This window comes from Bacillus rossius, chromosome 1, assembly GCF_032445375.1.
Source record: "Bacillus rossius redtenbacheri isolate Brsri chromosome 1, Brsri_v3, whole genome shotgun sequence".
In the NCBI taxonomy this organism is placed as follows: domain Eukaryota; kingdom Metazoa; phylum Arthropoda; class Insecta; order Phasmatodea; family Bacillidae; genus Bacillus; species Bacillus rossius.
In genome coordinates this window covers 31,144,591-31,163,427 of record NC_086330.1, presented here as the reverse complement: position 1 = coordinate 31,163,427, position 18,837 = coordinate 31,144,591, and the positions used below count along the sequence as shown (strand labels likewise).

Below are 18,837 nucleotides of genomic sequence, written 5' to 3'. Positions count from 1 at the left end.
TTGCCTGAATAGCTTTCCAGTATTAACTGCGTACATAATAAACGCTCGATACAACAAATAAAGTCCGATTATTGAATTTTTCGATTATCTTTTCCATGGTTTGAAAAAAACGTATTTCATATTTTTAGGGACCGGAAAATTCTCGGGTTCAATTACCTGTAGGATGAACTCCATAGTTCCATACGTACTCTCGGTCAAATGTGACCCACTCATTGGCTGCTGTCTTGTGAGATGTCCCAACGTAGCAGCCTGTGATTCGATACAGCTTTGGTTGGGTGTTTCTCATTGGCCCAGAGTAATCCAGATGAGTTGTGAGCCAATAGCAGAGGCAGCACTGAGGTATAACTATTTGTATTTTAGCCAATCGCGAAATGAATTCGCGAATTTTTTCCGGCCTCTACATATTTGCAACAGTGACCACAGCCACCTTTTGTGTTGTACAAAGTCACAATATATATTTCTTGCAGTGCTGCAAACTGGTTTCCAAAGGGATCTCTTGTATAAGTACAGCAGCGGCTGGCAGTCCAGCCCGTGTGACCGAGACTCCAGCGGCGGGCGAAGGGACACAGAACCTCGGCTACAATGGCCATCCCGTCGACCACGGAGCAAGCATGTCCAGCAACAAAGATAGGATGGTAAAGAGTTACAACTTTATGATATAACTAACGCTCTTATTTCCAGCGAACTGTGCGGTATTTATAGGCAACACAAAAAACCTAAAAGTCCTTAAATGTTGGCAGTATGTAGTATATAATTGTATGCCCTGACCCAGGGTTAAGGGTATGGTACCGGTGGTGTCGGCCACAATCTTGTGTTCTGACGTACCGGATGCCATCTTGATGACCTTGAACTTTGACCACGGCCTTGGCCTTCAAATTCGACCAAAAATCGCCAAAACTTACTCCGAATTCCTCAAAATTTGCCGCAAAATGTCGCCAAAATTTCCAATTTGATAAGAAAAAAATCCATCGAGAAATATCAATGCTGGGATAACAGCACGTTCTTCCATTGGCGACCACGTTGTCAGTACACGTCTGTCTGCCATCTTGATTTGTACTCGAGTAACCTCGGGCATGCCTGTCTGCTGTTACTCTATCTTCTTCGGCGCTCTGCGCATGCGTCATTCCTCCTCCTCTGACGCTACTTCCGTCGTTGAACCAGCAACTGGTGTAGATTATTATGGCAATTGTTTGTTTCACCAGGCTTACCATTTGCTCTTTAAAAAATCTGATGAAACTTACTTTCGGAACGTCCCTCGTACTATAAATATGGAAATATCTGTATTGAGGGAAGACATTCTCGTCTCCATGACTTGGACGAGATTCGTCTGTTCAGCTACAGCTGGTTTGTTATTGGCTTAAACTTTTCAGTGACGCGCAAAAACAACTGCAGCCCAAATAGATGTCTCACAAACGTAGTTGGAACATACAATTTTTCTCTAAAAGATTTCGAGACGATAGCTGTGTGTTAAATCTTTGTAGCATCGTCTCTCAGGTACATGCATACTGCCGGCACACGAATCACAGAAATTTTGTACGGGAACAAACTCTTGTTCTGATTGGGCCGGGTCAAAGGTTGCAATAACTTCTCTTACAGATGGACACCAACTTCAACGAAGAAATTGTTGGCATGGACAACGTTTACCGCAATCTAACAAGCGCTCAGATTTTTCGGAGAAGAAAAGCATGCCGCTAGTGTTCTATGCTGGAAATGCCTTTCAATGAACTAGCAAAATTACGACCCCTAGAGAAGGTGGAATGTCGTAGCAGCTAATAAGTACGTACCATAGACTTGATTCGAGTACATTGTGGAGTCTAGGGCAGGAAGAAAAGTTGCAGGGCTGCTATTCTTAAAACTCCCTTGTTTCCCCATACAGATTTTATAAACATTTTAAGTATATATTGTGCTCCTAGATATAGTTTATGTGTAACACTCATTATTAGGGTCATGTTTTTCTTTTTCACGAAAAGATTTCGAGATTAGCTGAGGGTTGCAACACTGAGGCATCGTCTGTATTTCGTTATTAGGTGAATTTTTCTCAGTTACATACATGTCTACTGTTAGAACACCAATCACAGTAACTCAGTGCGTAAGAAAATGAGCCCTGAACGGTCCGGTCTAATATGGAAATGGCTTCTCTTGCAGACGGCCGCCAATTGCAAAAAAAAAAAAATAAAAGCACTGGCGCAGGCATACCATATTTCAGTCTAATAAGTATTTTGATATTTTTTTTTCGTGAAAAATGTTTGCCCCTGGCAAATAATTTATTGACTTGCCACCAGTTTATTGTAAATTCAAATCGTGACAAAACGGCATTCATGTTTGTTAAGTTTGCGATCTTGCAGCACAATTGTTAGAGACAGGAAAATTTGCGACTTCATATCGCTACACGCTGAAATCCAAATAACTTTACCTTTGTGCTACTTCTGCTGCTGATTAGGTTAATCTAGGGGGATCTGGACCAATGGGTGATCTTCTATCAAAAAGTATCGAATTACAGGTTACCCAGCCGCCAGTGAACAAGTGACATTTGGAGTATATTCTAGAGGCCATTGAACCCGCGAATTTTAAAGGACCTTAACAATTATGAATAAAGAACGCGAAGATTAAATAGCACTGAGTGCTCACTCTGTAGTGTACTTATACTTTATTTATCCACACACAGAAATCTCGCTTATTCACCTGGCTTCAGGGTAGAATTCATAGTCCTAGTTGTGCTCTATCGATGCTTTTGTTTATTCATTGGCTTATTTCTTAGAGGGAACATTTTCGTCATTGTTAATCGGCGCTACCTGATTATCTTGGCTCACGGTCGCAGAGGGGCGTATCCAACAAACTTATGTCCAATTATGAACACTGTGCAAGAGTATGAAGGTTTTCATTCTAACTTGTTACTCAACTAATACGCGAATTTTCCGTATCTCTAGGGGAATGTACAGGTTGAAAACAAATGATTAGTACACTTTCAAAAAATTATAACATACTAAACGGTGTGGACGATTTATCTGAAACTTCTTTCTGTGTGGGGTTATGTCAAAGACAAAGTGTTCCTGCCACCTCTGGCGCTATCTTTGTCGGATCTGAGAAAGCGAATCACAGTGTTGTCCATCACCGCCGACACATTTCACAAAGTGTGGGACGAGTTTGAATACCGCCTCGATGTTTGTCACGTAGCTCAAGGAGCGCATTTTGAGTCACTGTAACTTAAAAAAAAAACCTTTCAAAGGTTCTCTACTGATTGACAAAATAATTCAGATAAATCCACTACACCATTTTTTATGTGTTTTTTTCTGAAAGTGTACCGATCATTTATGCTCGCCCTGTATGTTTCGCGAAATAATCTGAACGCTCGTTAGACTGCACGGAATTATGCCTGCGACAGCGATTGTTCCCTTGTGATTGGTAGGGGCAGGAAATTTTCGCGAAAAAATCTGAACGCCTACTAGACTGCAACAAGGTGTACCCACACCAGCGGTTTCTTCATTGTGATTGGCGGCCGTCTGCGAGAGAAGTCGTTGCCTTGTTTGCACGAGCCACTAAGGACGAGTTTGCTTCCACACTGAATTAGTGTGATTGGTTGTTGTAACAATCGACATGCACCTCAAAGTAACTCACCCAATCACGAAACACAGACGATGCTACAGTGTTTTAACTTCCAGCTACTCTCGGGATCTTTTCGCGAAATTTTCATGGCCCTAGTGATTGGCGGCCGTTTGCAAGACGTACTGGATGCTTATGATTGCTTTGCTGTCGGCAGACACGTGTCTGAAATATACCCAGCCTACCACGAAGGAAAAAATAACGACAATGCTATAAGGTTTTAACACATAGACCTACCCAAGGGCGTAAACCACCCTGGAATTAAGAAATCCTTACGCTTTCGAAATCATTAAAGACCGGAAAAATTCACGAGTTCAATGACCTCCAGGATAGACTCCAATTTCCTCTAGACACTCGGGCAAATGCCAACTGTTCGTTGGCTGCTGACTTGTGTGACGTCTCGACTGGGTGGTCTGTGATTCGACACTTCTATGAGTGAGGGTCTCTAATTGGCCTTCAGTCCTCCAGATTAACAATAAACCAATCGCAGAAGCAGCACTAAGGTATAATTATTTGAATTTTAGCAAAACACGAAATGAGCCCACGAATTTTTCAGGTCTCTAGAAATCACGGATATGTGTTTTATGTTGAAATTATGTTTTATGGAAAAGGCCAAATTAAGGGCAGTATTCAGCACACGAGCCCCCGGCTGTGCTGGAGAGCCTTAACCCCGTGGGTTGGGGAGGGGGGAGCGCGTCGCCCCGGGCGACCGAGTCGGCGGCGCGCCAATGGCGTCGCGCGAGGACCGCGTGTTCGCGCGTGCGCCGTGGTGCGCGGGGGGCGGGGCGCCGGCCCCGGGAACGGGACGGGCGTCGTCATTGGCCACCGCCGCCGGGCGGGCACTCGGCAGTCGTCGTCGGCGGCGGCGACATGGGCTCGCACCCGCACTGCGGCGCCTTCTCGGCGCTGCACCTGCTCAGGAGCTACAACCACCTGCTGTCGCAGCCAGGTACCGCTGGACCCGGGGCGGGGGTTCCGAGACGCGCGGGTGAGGTAGCGACACAGACAGCGACCGAACACCACCAGCTGTTCCCTGCGCGAGGCTAGAGACAAAGCAGAGACAGCAGCACCATCGCGCAACAATGGGAACCGCCTTTCTAATTTTCTCAAGTACCTACTTTTTCAAACTTGCGATTGTTTCTCGTTGTGACCATCACAGTGTACCAAATCTATTCCAGGACAGTTTCGCTATTAAAAAGTTTAATTTGGCACACCGACACGCTTGGTACCGATGTTCACGAGATAGAATATAACCGAGTTGATGGCGCCGGACGCGGGTCCGTCATCTGGACGAAATCAACGGAAAACAACAGATCGGCAACGGACGGGACACAAAAATTCCGTTCCCGGAAAATAAAGGGACTGGCCGTGTCCTATCGCTATCGTGCACTAGGAATGCGGTTAGAGTACAGGTATAGCTAGAGATCGGAAAAATTCGCGGGTTCAATAACCTCCAGGATAGACTCCACAATCCTATGCACACTCGGGCAAATGCCACCTGTACATTGGCTGCTGACTTGTGAGTCGTCTCGACTGGGTGGCCTGTGATTCGACACTTCTATGAGTGAGGGTCTCTAATTGGCCCTCATTCCTCTAGATTAACAGTGAACCAATGGCAGAAGCAGCACTAAGGTATAGTTATTTGAATTTTAGCATAACATGAAATGAATTCGCGAATTTTTCAGGTCTCTAGGTATAGCATATTCAGCACCTGAACCCATATTTCTGTGTTTTGGAATACCGGCCCAAGTAGCTAAGTGTCCAGCAAGTACGATCTCCCGTGGCATGTGTAGGGCCGGAAAAAAAAATCACAAATTAACTTCGTGATTGGTTAAAATCTGAATACATGTAACTTTGTGATTCGTCTGCTACTAGCTCACAGTTTGCATGAAGGACTCCGGACCAATGAGAAACGCTCAACGGAAGAAGTGTCGGATCACAGGCTGCCCGGTTGAGACGGTCACACAAACCGCGACATTTTTACAATCCCTAGGCGTGTATTTCTCACGAAAAGATTATGAGCTTAGTTAACAGTTGAAACACTGTGTGTTTCGTGGGTGGCTGGGTTTATTTCAGGCACATGTCTACGTCTGCTCAGAACTCACAGCCGTTTAGTGCGGATCCTGAATGGCTCGGTAACATGAGGCAGCAACTCCTCCTACAGACGGCCGCCAATTACAACGAAGAAACTCTGCTGGACAGACATACCTTATTGCAGTCTAACGAGCGCCTAGATTGTTTCGTGAAATTACATGCACCTAGCAACAACTCAACGCAAATATTTTTCAACTGACAACATTTTCGCGTTTCGTCTTGCGTTTCCGCGTTCCACGTTGAAAAAGAAATTTTCCGAAAACTTTTAAAGACCCAGATGTTATGTGCTTAAAAGCCCATGATATTCTTTTTATTAAAAACATAGGGACTGGGAAAATTCATGGGTTCAGTGACCTCCAGGATAGACTCCACTACCTTATGCGCACTCTGACACTTGTCACTTGTTAATTTACTATAGATTTGTGAGTCGTCTCAACTGGGTAACTTGTTATTAGATACTAATTATATTTATGGTCTCTTATTGGACCAGAATCATACAGATAAACAGTGAAACAATACCAGAAGCTGCACGAGTTCCAATTTTAGAATATCACGAATTGAATTAGCGAATTTTTGGTCTCTCTGTATGTACATATGTAATAATTTCACTAGTGAAACTTTCGCACAGTGAAAGAAAATAACACCTTTAAATACATTATTGACAGTCATGCGTATTCCTGACTATAAATTTATTTTTAAAAAAAAGTCAGGGAAAGAAATTTGTTTTCTATTGTTTTACAGTTTCAAGTGTTAGGGCTGGTGACGTCTTACGACCTCCGGGATTGTTAGTTACGAGTTGCGTTATTACGTCGTTGCGTCCCTTTCGTAGTTTATAAACTCGACCTTAGAGACCAACATTCATAGGTGGGGTAAACTGTCCAGCCCGGACAATCACACGCGCAGTTATAGACAGCTGGGTAAAACAAGTTTAAGTCACAAAATGCCCAAAATAGAATGAATTCCACAGTCTTACAATAGGAAGAGCCTGCGCTCATGGTGTAATTGGTGAAAGTAAGCAATAAACCGTCTTCAAGTTATAACTGGAGACCCGGAAATTTCGAGGATTTGTCTGGCCTCAGGGCAGAATTCAAAGTCGCAGGTGTGCTCATCCCATGTTAGCTTTCCCATTGTTAGGGACCGGAAAAATTCGCGGGTTCAATGACCTGTAGGATGAACTCCATAGTTCTACGTACACTCGGTCAAATGCCACCAACTCATTGGCTGCTGTCTTGTGAGACGTTCCAGCGTAGCAGCCTGTGATTCGATAAGCTTTGGTTGGGTGTTTCTCATTGGCACAGGGTCATCCAGGTGAGTTGTGAGCCAATATTAGAGGCAGAACTGAGGTATAACGATTTGCATTTTAGCCTATCGCAAAATTAATTCGCGAATTTTTCCGGTCTCTACCCATTGATGATCTTAGCGAGAACATTTTTAACCTTGTTAATTGGCACGGTAATAGAGTTTCGTGTCAAAATAACTGCGGTCCTATCATGAACACAGTGCAAGAGTGCGAAGGTTTGCATTATAACTTGCGACTAAAACACTAGGTTTTTTTTTAAATAAGTCTATTTTTCCAATCCTGATTAGGGAACAGAATAAACTAACAAATTTGACTTGCACTCTTTTACCCTGGCAGCTTAGAATAAATAATCAGCAACATGCCTAGTAAAATGTTACCATATATATTTCATAAAATGTACACAGTCCAGTGTGATTTTCGCAATTGGTCTGTTATAATTAGGGACCTGCAAAACTCGCGTCTTTATCTGGAGACAAGCTACAATGTATACCATTATACGTTTCAGTGTCATTTTCTTTAGGAAGGGGCATTTTTTTTTTTTTTTTTTTTTTGCGCGAGCGGTTTATTTCTTGCAATTGGCGGCTCTCTGCCTAATTTAGCAGGGCCGTTCAGGACGTGTTTGCTTTCACGCTGAATCACTGTGATTGGTGTTCCAACAGTAGACATAACCTGAATCAATCTCACCCAATCACGAACAGACGACGCTACAATTTTTTAACTTTCAGCAAGGCTCGAAATATTTTCGTGAAAAATACTTGCCCTTATTAATGGTTAACTGGTATTGTATTGCGTATATTTTTTTAAAGTTGTCACTATCTCTGTTTATCACTATATATTTTACATTATTTATTAAAGGATATTTTGCTATTGAAAAGTTTACTTTTGCACAGCAATACGCTTAGTACATCCCCCAATGTTCGTGAAAATTAATACATACGGATAGATCACGTGGGTCCGCCATCTTTTCGAGAATTCTGAGATTTCCACACAGGGCAGCAACGTGTTTATAATATAAACGTGTTTATAATATATTATATTTCGTTCCAATCAACTTCCATTCCATTCACGGTATTTCTATAACCATAAGCCGTATACCGAGAGCTAAGATGTTTAAACTTAAAAAATACATAATGAAATACCAAATTTAGTATGATATAATATTTTGCAATCCGAACGAAAGGAAAAAAATGACGTGTAGCAGCCAATAAACTAATTAAATTTACTTGCTTGTGTAACTAATTTTTTGAGTTCAGTCTGATAACAGAAAAAAAAAAACTACGAAATTTTCAGGTCTCTTAGCCACGCAGAGTCTAGCATTGACGTTTCTACACTGTAAGAAAATGTTTGTACTTTAAACAAGGAAAATCCTTGAAAACTCAGATGCCGACGTTATCACTTGTAAAAATGCAAGGCAGAGCTTTGTAAAATTGCAAATTGTACAAAGCTCTGACTTGAAATTTTAAAAGTGATACTGTTAGCAACTGCGTTTCCAGGGACTGTACTTGTAAAATAACAAAAAAAAGTTTTTTTTACAGTGCACACCCGCGAAACTCCTGTCGATTGTGATTGGAATGATTATTGTTATGATCTGGATTAACCTGAGCCAGTGCGGAAAAGGAGAAGTTAGTCTGGAAGGCGAACTCAGTCGTGTACAGCCCAGGTCAAAAGGTGTAAAGCATCTGACCATGGTATTGGCCAATGTCACACCAAACAAATTTTGATGATATTTTTATAGAAAAGTTATGTCCAACCTAGAGTGAAAGAAATTACTGTATACGATGTAATTTGTTTTTGTAACTGGAACAGTAACATTAACGTAAAATTACAGATATTTGTACATTTACATGAAAACAACAGTATCACTAAAAAAAATGAGTTAGGATTGATACCCAAAAATAAATAGTTTATGTTGTCCCAGTACCTCCAATAGTTAAAGTTATTTGTAAACCGTTCTCTGAATAGCTTTTAAGTATTGCGACGCACATTATAAGCATGATTAAAAAAAAGTATTGTTGAAAATTCGATTGTATTTTTCATGGCTTAAAAAATATATTCTCTAATTAAATATCAATTAAAATATAATATTATGAGCCAATTTTCGTGTTTTATCTGCAAAGAGTATTTAATATATGGAAAAATAATCCTAGCCATGTATTGTACAAAGTTGCAATAGGTATCTGGTTTACAAAGAAATTTTGTTCGTAAAATTACACACAGAATTTTTTTTGTGTGTACAGTCTGAGCTATAATAATGATCAGTCAGTGGTCACACGTGAAATGGTGAACACATTCATTAAACACAGTTGCGCGTGTTGGGAGTAGGAAATATGCTCGACTGCCAACTCCTGGAAATTTTATTCAAGCGATATTACAGAATTGCTAAAGTAAACATAAACAATGTGCAGTCTTCCGCGCGAAGAAATTACCACTCTTCTCATACGTTTTGGTAAATCGCTAAACGACCCATTGAAAATAAATTCAAAAATATTTTAACGATAACAAAGAAAAGAAAACTAAAACGAGACGTCTCTCCCTTGGAATAAATTAAATTTGAATTGACTTAACTTTTCGGTTTGCTGTGTGCTTTTGACGTTTGTATCCAGGGGAAACGCGTTAGAAATAATGAGGATCATTCAGTAGAAGGTTGGTTACCATTATTTTGATGGTTCTGCTCGATTTTGCATGCCAGTTGTCTATTTAAGTTGTGAGTGATGTTTACAAAGGCAAAATAAAATAAAACCTGGCGAATTGTGAATTTCTGTTTTCCGACTGCCGAGATAAGATTTGAGAATTGCCATTAATTAGCATGTCGAAATTGCCATAGTGTGGTGGATGTTTTTTTTGTTGCAGACGCACAGATAAAATAATTTTTGTACTTCAAAAATAAACTTTTTGAAACAAATTTATTTGATAAGTTTTCCTTGAGCTGCACAAAACGATGCAATGCCTATATTCAGGGATTGGGATTCATCGCGAAAACGCTTAAGGCCAAGGAAATATGAAATCCACTATAACTTCTTCTTACTCTTTATAATTTTCTGAAATATATATTTTACAATTTTTCGTCATTTCAGGAGGAATCACAGTCGTTCTGTATTGCGCACGCGCCTCCTCATTGGCCCAATTAAGTGCACTGTAATTTTTTTTGTAAATGGAACAAAAATATTCATGTAATATTTGTGCATCTACTGTACATAAAAACAACTGTATCGCTACAAAATAGTGTTCGCAGTAATACTGGGTTCGGAATCCTACCCGGCTGTTTATGCTTTGTGTTGTCCTAGTACCTTTAATATTTAAAGTTAATTGTAAACCTATCCCTAAATAAGTTTCCATTAATACACACACATTAACAAGCATAATTAAACAAAAGGTTCAATAATTGAATATTGATAATATTTTCCGAGGTTTAAAATAATGTACTTTAATGAAACATATTAAAATATGTATAAAATAGTGCGCCAATTTTTGTAAGAAATACCCAGTATTATCTCGAAAATCTGTTTTAAATATTCAAAAATAACCATAGCCACGTGTTTTAAACAATTACAAAATCTTTTTTTAGAAATCGTTTGTAAAATTACAGAAACAATTTTTCTGTGCGTGGAACGAGTTTATTTCACCGCCAAAAGCCAACGAGGGGAATATGGTTAGATATAGGACAAAGTGAAGGGAATCCTATAAAATAGACGAATATATTCAGAGACCAGGAAATTTCACGGATTATTTTGGTCGCAAGGGAGACTACGAACATGTATTCATTTGCATTGCTTTGATGATTGGTTTACGATCGTTTGGACCGGCTGTGGGCCTGTACTAGCAGTAGAGTGGCCGAATCACAACTACCCACTCCAAAGAAGAGATGTTTCTGCCATAACTATACAGCCAATATGTTTAGGCAGAGTATACATAGTACTATGAATTTTTAGACTGACACCAAAAGAGTCTGCAAAATTTCCGGGTCTCTAGATGTACATCATGCCCACAAATGATTGTCCCAGTTATAAATTTTAATAGCATCAACTGTAAGCGTTGTAGTGTGTTGGTTAACGGTCACAATTAAAGAGTAACTCAAAAAGTTTGAAATAAGCGCATGCGTGAGCACTGCTTTGTGGTTTTCTCGCTTGCTTATCTGGATATGTTGAAAGATTGGCTCTTTCCCCAACTAGTAGACCTTTAAACTTTATTTGGCAACAGGGTCGAGCCCCTCCCCAATTGGAGTCTCTATGTACGTGATTGGTTGAACGTCGAAGTCCCTAACCGTTGAATTGGTTGTAATGGTCGAGACAACAGAGATTTTTTTTTCTGGCCTCCATGTTCACCTGACATAACGCCATGCTATTTTTTTTCCTCTGGGGCTTTATAAAAGATCGAGGCTAGGTTCCGCCGCTACCTAATGATTTGCCAGAGTTGAGGCACAGAATTACTCTGAACGTGTTAACCAAAGTGTGCGGGAAGAATTTGACTTTACGTTGGATGTGTGCCCTATAACTAAAGGTACACATATTGAACATTTGTAAGAAAACCTAGGTTAGTTTACCCTTAATTTGTTGTATGGATTTTTATAAATAGTCTAAATTATAATGGTATAATAAACAACTGGAACTGAGACATTCTTTTATGGACACGTATTTCAAAATTTCGAGATATTTCCTTGTAAAATTGCCAAAAACGTTCCTTTAACTCGTTTTAAATTTTTTAAAGGGTAAATTTTTTTACACTGAGCGTACTCGGCAATGGATGCTTGTTATTCCCGTTGCAAGCCATGCTGCTGTCCCCTCTGGACCGCGCTGGTTTAACGGCCTGTCCGACACGTTCTTTAAATGATCCATCCAATTAGGAACTTTTATTTAATACAATTTCTTGAACATACGCCATTGCAGTTTCACACTGTTTATCATGGAAAAATTCATAAATTAAAAATAATAAATAAAAATGAAAACATGCCTACCCACAGAAAAACCAGCCTGAAACAGCTGACGTCAAACAGATAAACCCAACGATGGACCTTAACAGGTATTATGAACAACACAACGACGACAGCACAGACGAACACATACAAACTTAAATTTCAAACAGCACAAGAATTCTGTGGAAGGAATTCAGTCATGAAAAAAATACTAACAGCACAGGCGAACACAGTGGGCTAAAAACCACGAGACAGTTTCGACAATACAGTAAATGCAGACAGACAATACAATCTGGACAACGAAGAAAATATACGAACACAACGATGAAAATAAACAGACCTTATGGACAACACAATTATAACACCGAAGAACTCAGAAGGTTTCCTATGACAAAACAGTTTACGACGTTACCTTCTGCGGCGGGTGCGGAAACTACGCGTGATTCGCTTCAAGAAATGTAGTTTAAAAAAACATTTTTCATGTATTTATTACAGGTGGCATTATTTCAAATAATTATAGTACGTTAAACGTATTTTCTGTAGCCCGAGTTTCGTATTATAAGTGTATTTGCTACATAAAAACACACGAATTTTCTCGTTACACAGGTTAGATTTTACACATCACTGATGAGTAGAGACTGGAAAAATTCGCGGTTTCAATGACCTCTAGGATAGACTCCACGATCCTCTATGTACTAGGACAAATTGCACCTGCTCATTGGATAATGACTCGTGACACGCGTTACCTGGGATGCTTGTGATTTGATTCTTCTTTCGTTGAAAGTTTTTCATTGGCTTAGAGTACTTCAGGTAAACGGTGGTCCAATTACTGACTCTGCATGAAGGTGTACGAGTTTGGAGTCTAGTCTATCGCGAAATGAATCCGCGAATTTTTCCGGACTCTAGTTATCACGCCATCTTACGAAGCCCACCTACCTGTTACACAAAGATGCACGCAACCTTTTGTAATTATGTCCGTTTTTCGAAACTATACTGAAAAATCTGCTCTCAAATCTGGTTCTGAACAGCATTTATGAAAAAATTACACGTACTCACATGCAGAAACCTGAAAGTTTCACATCAGATTCATTTCACTACAGACTAAATTTGAAACACGTTTATCTTTGTGATGCCATTGTGATTGGGCCACATTTTAACCCAGGTCTCCAAACCAATTTCATACAGCCAGAGAAAGAAAGACGTATCGAAGAAAAGTCTTCTCAGGAAAAACTTTTCTCACAAGTCAGTAATTAATGAACAGGTGGTTTCCCCCCCTGCAAATACGCAGAGGACTGTACAGTCTCTCTTGTAATGAAGAGGTAGGCATTTTCCGCGAAAAAAAAACTTTCTGAACGCTCGCTATAATGCAACAAGGTATGCCCGAATCAAAAGTATACTCTTTATACTTGGCGGCTTACTGCAAGAGAAGCCAGCACGTTATTCGGCCGAGATATTCAGGATATTCAGGACACGCTCACTTCTGCAAAAGGTTGCTGTGGTTCACGCGTCAACATTAGGCTTGCACCTGAAATGAGCTCAGTTAGTCGCGGCACACACAAGGTGCTACAGTGATTGAACACACATCTAGTCTTAAAACCTTTCCACGAAAAAAATGACATGTCCCTACTTATGTGTATTTGAACACACGAGTTTTCCCAGGCCGACCAATACGCGTGTCACGTTATTAAATGTTTTTGTGAGTGTATCAACGTGAGATTGTTAACACATTGTTAAAACATGTCAACGAAGTGATTATTAGGTAAGAAAATTCCTCATTGCTAGGGACCGGAAAAATTCGCGGGTTCAATGACCTGCAGGATGAACTCCATAGTTATATGTACTCTCGGTCAAATGTCACCCACCCATTGGCTGCTGTCTTGTGAGACGTCCCAACGTAGCAGCCTGTGATTCGATAAAGCGTTGGTAGGGTGTTTCCCATTGGCCCATCAGAGTCATCCAGGTGAGTTGTGAGCCAATAGCAGAGGCAGCACTCAGGTATAAATATTTGTATTTTAGCCTATCGCGAAATGAATTCGCAAATTTTTCCGGTCTCTATTCATTGCAAACAAACAAGTTATAAACACATGATAAATTTTATTTCATGCATATGAAAAACAAGTAAAATTCGATGATCAGATAGAAATTTATATTTATTTATTAACTTTAGTATACTTAGAGATTATTCCATATATTATTTAACGGATTTCATAGTTATAATAAAATTTTCCGAAAGAAACTATAACATAACATTTTATTGGATTTTGTCCCCTGCCTAATATGATTGCAAAGATTATTATTATGACGTAGGTATTTCTTATTAAAATAAATTAAACATAAGAAAACTCTAAATTTAATATGACTTGAAAATTTCTACCAAGTTTGAAGAATAAGAATTACATTCTCTCCACTGTGTATCATCTCAAACCTTTTCCAAATTATTAATTTAGTTTTGGGTATTTAATGAAATGCTCTAATAGGCAAACTCGAAAACCAAAATGTGATCAAGCATTTTTGAAATATGTTTGAAATAGTAACTACCAAATAAATACACATGGTAAAGTGTAAATTTATATGGCGTTCTTCAACTGCTCTGTTTACCTTCGACAAGAATCAATTAATTAAATTTATTTACAATTTAAATTGCCAAAAGTCAAAGTCTTTAAAAGGTAGGCACATAGCAAATGTTACAATAAATCCATAGATAAACATTACACTCATAAATATGTAACACAAATATTAAGCACAGGTCAAAGACAAACACAGGACAAAGACACCACAAACAAAAATAGGAAATCCGGTATTTTATTAATTTATTTAACTTAATCAGAAAAATCAAAGCTGTTTATTATCTTTACTGTACATAAGAATTGATAATGTATTTCATTGTAATTTTATGTTTAGAAAAATGGTCAACATCTTATAAGCATGCGTTTCAATTATCTGTAAAAGGTTTTTTCCAGCTGTGATTTTTTTTGGAAGAACTGAGTGGTCCTGTGCTGAAAAAAATGGAAACTTATTAATAATATGTCACCTTGTGGGCAAAGAGTCACCCATTAATAGCTGATTTACATTGCCAGTATAAATTAGTAGTATAGGGTGTTGATAAAAGAATGTCTCAGTTTCAATGGTTTAATGTAGACTATTTACAATAAATCATTCATAAAATTGAATATTTGTACCTTTAGTCATACGGCACACATCCAAACTAAAGTTCAATTCTTCCCACCCCTTTCTATGGACACGTGTAAACGTGTTATTGAAACCTCCCCACTTTCCGACTTGATTTTTCTGCACAGACACTATTGGTCGTCCCGAGCTTTCCCGCTACAAACACATCTGGTCACTTCGAAACGCCTATACCATCGGCGGATGTTTTTTTTTCCACATGGGGTATCACAATTAAACTTTAAATGAAACGCATCCCGAACTGAAATTACAGATTCATTATCAGCAAACTGCAGAACCCAAAAACGCTTTACGCTCAGGAGTACGCCATTTTGCGTAGGTGGCGCTGCCAGCGAGACAACAACAACAAAGCAGTATTCGCGCATGCGCTTATCTAAAACTGTTTTGAGTTACTCTTTAAATGTGACCTTCAACCACACTCTACAACGCTTACAGTTGACTCTAAAGGGACATTATTTTAGGACATGCTGTACTTCGGGAAAACCCACTGGGCATTAAGCACTATCCCCCTAGTGCGGAGATGTGGGCGTGGAGTGGAGCTGAAACAGAGTCCGGGCGCCATATTAAGGGCAGTGTGCTAATAGCACGGAACCGAGCACCCCAAATAGTTGTTTTACAAGTGAACTGTCGAGATAATGAAGCGCGTTATTACATCGACACTTTCAAACCCTCACGGGTTCTGCGCCGTGAATTCGCAGCATAGCAAACCGCTGGACACACACGTGTTGCAGAGAAGCATATCACAGTTTTTGCAGGCGTTTTTAGTAGGCTGACACATCGCACTAATCTGATTGGTCTGATTTCCAAAAGAAAATGGCTCATGAGATCATCTTCCTTTTTTTTGTGTATGTATGTGGGTATTCTTCCTCTTTCCCCCTCTTAAATAATTTTGCTGTAGGTTAACCGATTTCAATGAAATTTAATATGTAAGACTTAAATGCCTTCTACTTTTGACTATTATATATATTGTAAAGTTAGTTGACAAACTCTAGCATTTTACGTTTTCCGTACCTGGAAAGTTCAACAGTACCCTATGTACTGTAAAAGTAACACATCAATGAATTTATATTTTCGATCTATCCATAAAAACAACATGAAGCTTTGATAGCTGATTAGAACCGTTACCAACATTGAAGTAAAGTAGGGCAATTAAAAACTTCTAGTGTACAGATTTTAATAACACTTATTAGTTATAGCCATTAAAAAATATTCTGTCAAATAATTGTTAGTGAATATAGATTGACAAAAACTAGCATTTTATTTTGACCACCATGCTCGAAATTCTGCTGCAACACAGTTTTAAAAAAAATAATCGACTCGCCACTTTAATATAAATAGAATTTACTCAAGGTCAAGCCAAAAACTAACACATAAAAATATATGAAAATCTAAAAAGGTTCTTGCGTATCAAAAATTACATAATTAGACCTACTGAGTCATTCAAGCAGCCAACTAACACACGTGAGACGCCTGCCGCGAATAAGTTTCTACTTACTACGTTTCCGAAGAGTGAAGCACAGAGGAGCTCAAAGACGTCCCTACTTGTAGACTCTCCCACCTCCTCCGGGCGAATTACCATTTCTTCCCGCAGAAACAACGAAACAACTTCAACTTAAAACGCATCTATAAAATCCATTGGCCACAAAAACCCACGCCTCACCAAGAATCCCGCGCTCTGATTGGGCCGATTAGCTCTCGCTTGCTCAAACCAGCCAATCTTGTCCTAGCTTCCTCCCGCACTCCGTGCGAACTGCGCACCCAGTTTTCAGCCTTCCCTTTCCCTCCCAGGCACATTGCCACCACTGCATCCAGCGATAAGGGCGACACTAGCATACCCATCAGATGCCTCGTCGTCCCTAGGCATTTTTGTTCATCGACGCCACGTCTTTGTGAAATTTTAATTGGCAATCATATTACCGCACCTCGAAGTCAAACTAGGCAAAGTCCCAATTTAGCAGATTATTGCAGATACGTCTTAAAAGATTCCTATCAAACCATGACACTGTAATTTACTCAAAAGATTTCTAAAGCATTTAGCTTGTGTAATAAGACCATATGTCCAGAGCTTTAATTTAGGACAAACTTTAAGTTCAGTTATAATATTAATGTACCAATGACTGTTAGTAAGTTGCGTCCTTTAATTACGTGAGGCGATTTTGGAGCTTTTTCGACCCCCTCCCCCCTCGGTAAGATGTGAGATTGGGCTCCCTCCCTAATCACACGTGAGATTTTTCAAAATGCATATTTTTACTGTAAATACATCAATCTGTGCTTGATTGCGTTGGAGGTATTAAAAAACACAATTTGCTTAATTACTTTTATTTAAGACTAGTTAAGACTATTATTTAAGACAGAACGTAGCGTAGAATCACAGTGAGAAAATCGAACAATAAAATACTTAAATAGGAACTACTAAAATTCCTAAAAATAATATTCATTCTAATTCAGTCCACGGGGACAGTATCAAGAGTGACTTTGTGGCATTCGCATAACCGCGATAAATATTATTGTGTAGATTTAGCCATATTTTAGTGGAGAAACATGTTTTACTTAATTTAACCCAGTTTCCTCGCAATTTTACACTGTTTCTTGCGGAAAAAATTACGTGATATTTGCTGAAACCCACCCTTCTCCCCCACGTAAGATTGGGTGGGATTCAGCTCGATCCCCCCCCCCCCAAAGGCCTCGCGTAATTAATGGACGCCCCCTAAGAGCTCCCATACTTTTAATAAAATAATCAAAAGTTCCATCATTCCGGCCACACGCATATGGAGGTTGATGAAATATACATTATCATTAAAATAACAATTTTTTACCCTCTTGTAAAATTGCCCAATGGGGACACAAAAAAAGCTTCTTAATAGTTATTTTTACTTGTAAACCGTGAGTGTACAAGTCTTCTCCAAAAGAAAATAACTGAGATCGAAGTTTACCCTGAGCGAAACAACAATTTTTTTTTTTAAAAAAAGTACTGATTATTTATTTACGCGGGAGACTTGCCCGTCCGAAGGTATACAATTTCTTACATTACTGATACTTCGACGGTGTCTTCCATGTCGTAAAATAGTCATGCTGAGCACACCAAAGTTCCCACCATGCATTATTCACGACACTAGAATACATCACCTGCACCATTCTTACTGAAGCGTTGACTTAACCTAGCCCAAGTCCCTGGTATTATTATTTTTATGCCTTCTTGTACACCGAAATAGTTTATTCATTTCGATGACCACAATCCTAGTAACAACTTTTAAAAATAAGTGGTTTAAAGCTAGTTGAACTTGGTTTTGTGGATGAGTCTCATGTCTTCAAATAGAAGCTCAGCGTTTTGATACTATACAACTAATCTCTGAAATTACTACGCACTTTTAGTTTCAAAATACGAAAGAAAATGTAAAACTATTTTATATGAAAAAGACGAAATCACTATTCGTAATTACAAATTTTAGAGAACTCTGCCTTCCAATTGTTAGCCTCTAGGAAAGATGTATCCAATATCTCATAGTTTGAAGTAAAAACAAGTTACTTAGATAAAAGTGTTGATGAATTAATTTAATTAATGATCCCCGTAAATTAATACACACGATTCCTTTGTTATGATATTGCGTACTTGAAAAAATAATAAATAAATATAAATCCAGTGTCCTGATGTTTGTTTCCAGTGAACTCTTCACCAAGTAAACCGATTTCCATGAAAATTGGCATTTATGTGTAATTTTTTCCAACTTGAGAGATAGGATAGTTTTTA

The 18,837-nt window shown here is 39.1% G+C and overlaps 1 protein-coding gene across 1 annotated transcript in view; it reads left to right on the top strand.

The window, feature by feature from the left end:
- The first annotated feature begins 4,328 nt into the window (after window positions 1-4,328).
- Window positions 4,329-18,837, top strand: part of LOC134531739 (CCAAT/enhancer-binding protein beta-like) — a 50,044-nt gene continuing 35,535 nt past the window's right edge. Inside the window, exons 1-2 of the mRNA XM_063368038.1 lie at window positions 4,329-4,359; window positions 4,451-4,549. Of these exons, the coding sequence (XP_063224108.1) occupies window positions 4,329-4,359; window positions 4,451-4,549 (130 nt within the window). The remainder of the gene's footprint in view (window positions 4,360-4,450; window positions 4,550-18,837) is intronic.